Genomic DNA, 10,000 nt, shown 5'->3' on the forward strand with positions numbered 1-10,000 from the left:
ATATATATATATATATATATATATATATATATACACACACACACACACTCACAGACTTATTACATAATGAAATCTGGTCCTACTTGTCATCGACGTAAGTGAATTTCATGTCCAGCGAGTGTTTGCTGACGAAGGTCTGTTTGTCGAGTGGGAACTCGATGTTCGAAGGATGTGGCACTGGGGTGCCCAGTGCCACGAGCCAGGCATCGTCCTCGCCCCTCACAAGTTCGCCGCTCACCCGAACCACCTAAAAAAAAAAAAAAAAAAAAAGTAAAGAATTGGAATATGCAACTTAGGCCGCTTACCCAAACAACCTAAAAAGTAAGGAACTGGAATTGGAATATACAATCTTGGCCGCTCACAGAACATAAAGAAAAGTATGTAATTGGAATTGAAATTGAAATTGGAATGTTCAATTTAGACCGCTCACTCGAACCTAAAAAAAAAAGTAAGGATTGGAACTGGAATTGGAATATACAATTTAGGTCGCTCACCCAAACAACCTAAAAAGGAACTGGAATTGGAATATACAATTTTGGCAGCTCACAGAACAAAAAAAAAGTAAGGAATTGGAACTGAAATTGGAATGTTCAATTTAGACCGCTCACTCGAACCTAAAAAAAAAATAAGGAATTGGAATTGGCATATACAATTTAGGCCGCTAACCTGAATAACCTAAAAAACAAAAAGCTAAGGAACTGGAATTGGAATTGGAATATACAATTTTTGCCCAAAAGCCAAGCGCTAGGACCCATGAGGTCAATCAGCTTTGAAAATAAAGGTGTGACAATTGTTAGGAGAAGGTGGAAAGTAAGATGGAAGAAAGAGACTATGGACGGAGGTAAGGAAAAGAAATGAAAGGGGTTGCAGCTAGGGGTCGAAGGGACGCTGCAAAGAACCTTAAGTAATACCTACAGCGCACCGCGTGAGGTACACTGATGGCGCTAACCCCCCCCCCCCCTTCCCGGGGAGCCTAAATAGTAAGAAAGGTCCAAGGTGTATTATTATTATTATTATTATTATTATTATTATTATTATTATTATTATACAGAGAAGGTAATAGGAAATACAGAGAGATGACATCACTTATAAGAAAAGAAAAAACAGATAAATGAATCAATTAATAAATATTTAAAAATAAAAAACACAACTAGTAAAATACAAGGTGAACTGCTTCAAAGGTTATTTTGAATAACACCGGTCAGAAGGTTAACAAACATCATCAATTCTACAGAAAAGAGAGAGATACTGTATGCACATCCAGTCCAAACACTGGTAAATATTTCTACAATTATCAACATGATTTACCTATAAGGTTTTTCTACACCAAAAACCATATAAAATCATAAAAATACGAATAACTGTTGAGTATCACTGAAATTTAGGGTGGAATGATAGACAACCTGAGTGTCAACAGGAAACAGCTGATAAAACAGTGTTGAAAGACTTGCCCTTGCAGTAGGAAAACCTCAGGGACTTACATTAGAAGGCTTCTCTGAGAGAGAGAGAGAGAGAGAGAGAGAGAGAGAGAGAGAGAGAGAGAGAGAGAGAGAGAGAGAGAGAGAGATAATAACATTTTCACAGAATTAAAATGATACTTTACAGGGAGGGATACGAGAGAGAGAGAGAGAGAGGGGGGGAATAATATTTCGCAGAATTAAAATGATACTTTAAGGAGAGAGAGAGAGAGAGAGAGAGAGAGAGAGAGAGAGAGAGAGAAAATGAGAGAGAGAGAGAGAGGGGGATAATATTTCAGAGAATTAAAATGATACTTTAAGGAGAGAGAGAGAGAGAGAGAGAGAGAGAGAGAGAGAGAGAGAGAGAGAGAGAGAGAGAGGAGAGGGGGGAATAATATTTCACAGATTTAAAATGATACTTTAAGGAGAGAGAGAGAGAGAGAGAGAGAGAGAGAGAGAGAGAGAGAGAGAGAGAGAGAGAGAGAGAGAGAGAGAACAACATTTGACAGAATTAAAATGATACTTGAAGGGGAAGGGAGAGAGAGAGAGAGAGAGAGAGAGAGAGAGAGAGAGAGAGAATTAAAATGATACTTGAAGGGAGAGAGAGAGAGAGAGAGAGAGAGAGAGAGAGAGAGAGAGAGAGAGAGAGAGAGAGAGAGAGAGAGAGAACAACATTTGACAGAATTAAAATGATACTTGAAGGGGAAGGGATACGAGAGAGAGAGAGAGAGAGAGAGAGAGAGAGAGAGAGAGAGAGAGAGAGAGAGAGATAATAACATTTTCACAGAATTTAAATGATACTTTACAGGGAGGGATGAGAGAGAGAGAGAGAGAGAGAGAGAGAGAGAGAGAGAGAGAGAGAGAGAGAGAGAGAGAGAGAGAGAGAGGGGGGGGGATAATATTTCACAGAATTAAAATGATACTTTAAGGAGAGAGAGAGAGAGAGAGAGAGAGAGAGAGAGAGAGAGAGAGAGAGAGAGAGAGAGAGAGAGAGAACATTTGACAGAATTAAATACTTTAAGGGAGAGAGAGAGAGAGAGAGAGAGAGAGAGAGAGAGAGAGAGAGAGAGAGAGAGAGAGAGAGAGAGAGAGAGAGAGATAATAACATTTTCACAGAATTAAAATGATACTTTCAGTAGAAAGGACACACAAAAGGATTCCCTCAATCAAAGGACGTCTTTCCTTAAATAAACAGTGATAAGGGAGATACTAACACTTAAAAGGTTGGGCGCCGCCTCAAGATGAAATGAGAGAGGCAGAGACTCAAAAAGTATCTCAAAGCACTGCCGTTTACATTCAAGATACGACTGTATGTATTTTGTTTTCTCTCCCCGCAACCACAGGGCATATAAATTACTAAATCACTATTTAGGTCAACAGAATCACAAGTGCTTTCCGGATGACGTTTTTAAATCATACTGTCCTCTTCAGGGTCAAGCCCCCAACTTCTCGCTAGTGTTGCAGCCTGACAGAGAGAGAGAGAGAGAGAGAGAGAGAGAGAGAGAGAGAGAGAGAGAGGAGGAGGAGGAGGAGGAGGAGGAGGAGGAGGAGGAGGAGGAGGAGGAGGAGGAGGAGGAGGAGGAGGAGGAGGAGGAGGAGGAGGAGGAGGAGGAGGAGGAGGAGAGGAAGAGTAGTAGAATGATGAGAGAGAGAGAGAGAGAGAGAGAGAGAGAGAGAGGAGAGAGAGAGAGAGAGAGAGGAGAGAGAGGAGGAGGAGGAGGAGGAGGAGGAGGAGAGACAGACAGAAGGATGAGGAGGAGGAGAGAGAGAGACAGAAGGATGAGGAGGAGGAGAGAGAGAGAGAGAAGGATGAGGGGGAGGGAGAGAGAGAGAGAGAGAGAGAGAGAGAGAGAGAGAGAGAGAGAGGAGGAGGAGGAGGAGGAGGAGGAGGAGGAGGAGGAGGAGGAGGAAAAGAAGTAGTAGTAGAATGATGAGAGAGAGAGAGAGAGAGAGAGAGAGAGAGAGAGAGAGAGAGAGAGAGAGAGAGAGGAGGAGGAGGAGGAGGAGAGACAGACAGAGGATGAGGAGGAGGAGAGAGAGAGAGACAGAAGGATGAGGAGGAGGAGAGAGAGAGAGAGAGGATGAGGAGGGAGAGAGAGAGAGAGAGAGAGGGGAGAGAGAGAGAGGAGGAGGAGAGAGGAGGAGGAGAGAGAGAGAGAGAGAGAGAGAGAGAGAGAGAGAGAGAGAGAGAGAGAGAGAGAGAGAGAGAGAGATTATAAAAAAAAGACTACTGACCATCACATCACAACAACACGGCAAATGCCGAAAGACGAACAGATAAACACAGGATACCTATATCCTATCCATTCCCCCTTTTACCTTGTAGGATGCGCTCTTGAGGTTGACAGAGCGCCCTTTGGCGGTGAGCGTGCACTTGAGCCTCAGGAAGGCGTGTCGTGGCTCCTGGGGTCCTTTGGAGGACACCAGGGCGCGTGCTTCTTCGTGGTCGCAGGGGTGGGTGTACTCATAAAGGCATTGGCCCATTACGTCCACCTGTCCAGGAGGAAACAAAAGATTGGTCTCAATTATTATCATTGAAAATGTAAGAGGTAACGTAATTATATTAATCGAGTACATTAAGTGAATAATGTATATGTGTATGTACACGTATATATATTATTGTATATAAATCACGGTGATATGAAATATATATATATATATATATATATATATATATATATATATATATATATATATATAAATAGATATTTTATATATGTATATATCTATATGTGCGTGTCTGTATGCATGCATATGTATATATATATATATATATATATATATATATATATATATATATATATATATATATATATATATATATATATATATATATATATATATACACGTGTATATATATTTCAAACTTTATCACATACACGACTGCTCTGTGTATTAATGCACTCAAATAATAGGAACTCATTTAAAATTAATGGTGTCTAATGGAGGTATTTATTCAGGAAAAGTTACAAGCATTCTAGGACTAACTGTCCCCATCCTGGAAAGCTTGTAACTTTTCCTGACAAAATATTTCCTCTGGATACCATCCAGTTTAAATAAAGACCTATTATTAATTAAACACACATATACTGTATATATATACACATACATACAGCTTGAAAAAGCATGAAATTACTAAAACTAAAAAAGGTTCTGGCAGAATTTTATCTTCTCTTCTATTTTACTAATTATCAGGTTAAGTTGTCCGTAAAATCCGGTTAGCAAAATTATTTCAATTTAAACTTCCAAATGGCCACCCAAACAAATATTTTACTCAAGGCAATCTAAGCAAGTTATTTCATTTTGGGCCAAATATAACCTAGAGTCCTTTACTTGTTATTATCACGTACGCAAATTACTACGGAAAAGAATATTAGAGTTTTTGTTTCTCCAAGAAACGCCCCAAAGAAAAATTGGATGTGTGTACGCAAAGAAACAGATTGAATAAAGAGAAGATGGAATAATAACGAACTCAGAGCAACAAATGGGTAATGAAAAATAAAATAGTCTTACTAAGATGTTTGATTGATTATAATTTTCATTATTATAGTGTCTATATTGCCTTAAAAAAATATTTGCCTCAAGTTTTGACCATTTCAGTCCCTGAGCAATTTTAAAGAAAAAAATATATATATAAATATAAGCAATCGAAAAAGGGGATAAATAAGAACAACTAGTTTCATCTCCGGAGAGAGAGAGAGAGAGAGAGAGAGAGAGAGAGAGAGAGAGAGAGAGAGAGAGAGAGAGAGAGAGAGAGAGAGAGAGAGAGAGAGAGAGAGAGAGAGAGAATTCAGATCCCTTATCGGCAATGCAGTTTTCACCCCGAAATATAAAAAAGAAAAAATCAGACACTATCAGACAGGGCGACTACTATTTTTTTCCCTATTCTTTTTTTTATTTTTATTTTCTGGCTTTCATTATGTTTGCGAGGTAACTCCATTAATTAAGCGTCCACGTCTATGGTAATGGAGGTCGGGAAACGTAAAACCTATTTTTAAACGGCAAAAAGTAAACAAGCAACTTCCATAGACTGGACTGGCGAGTCCACAAAGTGGCCCCATAAAGCTGGCTGATGGACAGCCGATGCACACAAAAAAATAGACTATGGAGGAAAAAGGTTAGAAAACTCGCTCCCGACGTCTCCTGTGCAATTCTTGCAGGAAAATTTGAAAGAAATTCTGCGCTCCTTAATTTAAACAATTAAAAGCATATATTTTGAAAATCTCAATGTGGTAAATTATAGGACAGATTCACTGTATTTCATTAATACAATTCACTGTTGTAAATTCATATTTATTTAAAAGCTCAATGCAATAAATTTTGCTATAAATCTACAGTATATTTCACTAGAAAAATCACTACAAATCGCTGTGTTATAAAGTCTTACATGTTTTACCCTGCAGTGCATTTCGGTTCAAGACATCATTTCAAAAGTCATTCCTGTCATAAACAGCGACATTCAAAATAATCAATCACTTTGAATGTTGCTGTTTATAACAGGAATTATCTTGCAGAAATGATATATCGAGCAGAAATGCATTGCAGACTAAAGTAAGAATTTATAACAAAGGGATTGCAGCGATTTTTTTAAAAATTGGATTACAGTTAGTTTATAGCAAAAATATTCAACGTACACGGTAGTAAAGAATTCACTTCCTCACTACCTTGGGAACTAAGATATGGGGGGGAGAGAGAGAGAGAGAGAGAGAGAGAGAGAGAGAGAGGAGGAGGAGGAGGAGGAGGAGGAGGAGGAGGAGGAGGAGGAGGAGGAGGAGGAGGAGGAGGAGGAGGAGAGAGAGAGAGAGAGAGAGAGAGAGAGAGAGAGAGAGAGAGAGAGAGAGAGAGAGAGAGAGAGAGAGGAGGAAGAAGAAGAAGACGAAGAAGAAGAAGAAAAGGAGGAGGAGCGGGAGAGAGATAGATGGATGAGAAGAGAGAGAGAGAGAGAGAGGGAGGGAGGGAGGGGGAGGAGGAGGAGGAGGAGGAGGAGGAGGAGGAGGAGGAGGAGGAGGAGGAGGAGGAGGGGAGAGAGACAGATGGATGAGAGAGAGAGAGAGAGAGAGAGAGAGAGAGAGAGAGAGAGAGAGAGAGAGAGGGGGAAAGAACCAACGATTACCGATATCCCCTTTATGATCTACGCCCGTAATTCCTCAGCCGGACCTTAGTAGGAGAATGGAACTGATGCTAAAAGGTAGAAATGGGCAACTGAGGACATTAACGACATGACCAGTATGCAGCCACGTATATTAAACAGGAAGCTTATGTAACTAACCTCGATGGTCGTCGGTTATTTACCTCAACCACCGAAGTTTGCAGGAGGTAATGTTTTCACCGGATACTGGTTGATTGATATGCTTGAGCCACCTGGCGCCACGACAACTAGTTTCTTTCTAGAGGAGTGAATGCTTCACCTTCTATCTCATGTCAGATTTCTGACAATCTTAATTTTTTTTTGTTCATTCCTTATTATACTCTCAAATTTGCTCATTTTCCTTACTCATTCTCCAAAAGGGTTTATTTTCATGTGCCCAACAATATCTGATATAGTTCTTTTATATATATATATATATATATATATATATATATATATATATATATATATATATATATATATATATATATATATATATATATATATATATATATATATATATATATATATATATATATATATATATATATTATATATATATATATATGTATATGTATATATATACACACACACTATATATAATAATAATAATCTTACATTTACCTTGCAAAGACTAACTACAATTACAAATCAGTTTGTTAGCGCATACATTTGCAAACATGCTAACACCCGGTTAATGTGCAACTGTGTAAATATATAAATATGGGAGTTAACTACTCAGCTGCGCAAAGAACAACAAAAGCGCAACAGAAACACTTAATAAATATGAAAACTTGAATTGAACAAAACTTGAATCAGGCGTTAAATGACCACAGAAACACAACCCGCTTTGAACAGTAAATGAACACCTGCAATCACAGCCGTGAAAGGATCAAGCACACTCGTCATACAATGGCAATAACTCAAGCACATTTAGTATAAAGTATAATGGAAATAAATCAAGCAAATTCAGTATCTAATGGAAATAAAACTATACACTGCATATATAGCAGCAGGTTACGAGTCAACACGTGTGCTTGCATGCGCTCGAGTGTTTTCGTATGCAGTTGAGAGAGAGAGAGAGAGAGAGAGAGAGAGAGAGAGAGAGAGAGAGAGAGAGAGAGAGAGAGAGCCTTAGGACTGCCATTAATATGCGATAGTTCCTTCGCGCATACTAAGATGGCCAAGCCATACTCATTAAGCAACAATGAAAAGTCCTTCGAAGGGTCAGCTGAAGGAGAAATAATGTGGAAGAGATGCATCTGTGTGTGTGAGAGAGAGAGAGAGAGAGAGAGAGAGAGAGAGAGAGAGAGAGAGAGAGAGAGAGAGAGAGAGAGAAGGATGAGGAGAGAGAGAAGGACGAGGAGAGAGTGAGGGAGACGATGAGGAGGAGGACGAGGAGAGAGTGAGGGAGACGATGAGGAGGAGGACGAGGAGGAGAGTGAGGGAGACGATGAGGAGGAGGACGAGGAGTGAGTGAGGGAGACGATGAGGAGGAGGAGGAGGAGGAGAAGAGAGTGAGGGAGACGATGAGGAGGACGAGGAGAGAGTGAGGGAGACGATGAGGAGGAGGAGGAGGAGGAGAGAGTGAGGGAGACGATGAGGAGGAGGACGAGGAGAGAGTGAGGGGAGACGATGAGGAGGAGGAGGAGGAGGAGGAGAGGAGAGAGTGAGGGAGACGATGAGGAGGAGGAGGAGGAGGAGGAGGAGAGAGTGAGGAGGAGGAGAGGAGGAGGAGGGAGGAGGAGGAGGAGGAGGAGGAGAGAGTGAGGGAGACGATGAGGAGGAGGACGAGGAGAGAGTGAGGGAGACGATGAGGAGGAGGAGGAGGAGGAGTGAGTGAGGGAGACGATGAGGAGGAGGAGGAGGAGAGAGTGAGGGAGACGATGAGGAGGAGGACGAGGAGAGAGTGAGGGAGACGATGAGGAGGAGGAGGAGGAGGAGGAGGAGAGGAGAGAGACAGACGGATGGAGAGAGAGAGAGAGAGAGGAGAGAGAGAGAGAGAGAGAGAGAGAGAGAGAGAAATAAACTGGTCTTATATAGGAATAGAAAGAGAATAACCCAAACCAGGCTCATTCGCACTTAGCAAAACATTAATCATGAATGAACAGAGACTAGGTTACCGTACATACACGAACCAATAACTGAACCTTTAAATACAATTTGTTTTTAATGAGAAAACACCTCGAATTTGAATCGAAAGAGGTTAACCTTTCGCCACGAATGACGGAGAGGAGTGTGATGGCGATACCTCTGATCGTTAAAATTCAACGAGCGCTGCTACTCTGTACAGCCCTTCAGGTACCACTCCAGAGATAAAAGCATGACTCACAACTCTCTCTCTCTCTCTCTCTCTCTCTCTCTCTCTCTCTCTCTCTCTCTCTCTCTCTCTCACACACACAACACACATACACACACAAACATAAATGGATAAAACCATTAATAGAAGTTGTAGCACTGCTCTTTCTCTCTCTCTCTCTCTCTCTCTGCGAGCAGTGCTGCAACTTCTACTTATGATTATATACACATTTATCTCTCTCTCTCTCTCTCTCTCTCTCTCTACTCTGATTATCTCTCTCTTTATCTCTCTCTCTCTCTCTCTCACACACACAAAAACATATATGGATAGAACCATAAAAGACTATACGTAGAAGTTGCAACACTGCTCACATACACACACACACAATGAGAGAGAGAGAGAGAGAGAGAGAGAGAGAGAGAGAGAGAGAGAGAGAGAGAGAGAGAGAGAGAGAGAGAGAGAGAGAGAGATAAAATCATAAGTAGAAGTTGCAGCACTGAGAGAGAGAGAGAGAGAGAGAGAGAGAGAGAGAGAGAGAGAGAGAGAGAGAGAGAGAGAGAGAGAGAGAGAAAATCATGAGTAGAAGTTGCAGCACTGGTCACAGAGAGAGAGAGAGATAAATGTATAAAATCATAAGTAGAAGTTGCAGCACTGAGAGAGAGAGAGAGAGAGAGAGAGAGAGAGAGAGAGAGAGAGAGAGAGAGAGAGAGAGAGAGAGAGAGAATCATGAAGTAGAAGTTGCAGCACTGGTCACAGAGAGAGAGAGAGAGAGAGAGAGAGAGAGAGAGAGAGAGAGAGAGAGAGAGAGATTACAAATGTGTAAAATCATAATTTATCTGAGAAGTTGCAACACTGCTGAGAGAGAGAGAGAGAGAGAGAGAGAGAGAGATCTTGAGAGAGAGAGAGAGAAATGTCTCTCTCTCTCTCTCTCAAATGTATAAAATCATAATAAGTAGATGTTTCAGCACTGTTCAGAGAGAGAGAGAGAGAGAGAGAGAGAGAGAGAGAGAGAGAGAGAGAGAGAGAGAGAGAGAGAGAGAGAGAGAGACAAGCATTAATCGTTCGGCGAGAAACTCCAGGAGAGAAGTCACTGGCGATTTATCTGAACATCCATTA

At 40.9% G+C, this 10,000-nt stretch overlaps 1 protein-coding gene across 19 annotated transcripts in view; it reads right to left on the reverse strand.

Moving 5' to 3' along the window:
• The window catches only part of LOC136825321 (hypoxia-inducible factor 1-alpha-like), a 458,510-nt gene that overhangs the window by 225,469 nt on the left and 223,041 nt on the right, over window positions 1-10,000 (reverse strand). For all 19 annotated transcript variants that reach the window (XM_067081474.1, XM_067081479.1, XM_067081472.1 and 16 more), the window contains 2 exons: window positions 3,777-3,950; window positions 84-247 (listed from right to left, as the gene is read on the reverse strand). In XM_067081474.1, coding sequence (XP_066937575.1) covers window positions 84-247; window positions 3,777-3,950 — 338 coding nt within the window. The remainder of the gene's footprint in view (window positions 1-83; window positions 248-3,776; window positions 3,951-10,000) is intronic.

The sequence above is a fragment of the Macrobrachium rosenbergii genome, chromosome 37 (assembly GCF_040412425.1).
Source record: "Macrobrachium rosenbergii isolate ZJJX-2024 chromosome 37, ASM4041242v1, whole genome shotgun sequence".
NCBI classification, from domain to species: Eukaryota; Metazoa; Arthropoda; class Malacostraca; order Decapoda; family Palaemonidae; genus Macrobrachium; species Macrobrachium rosenbergii.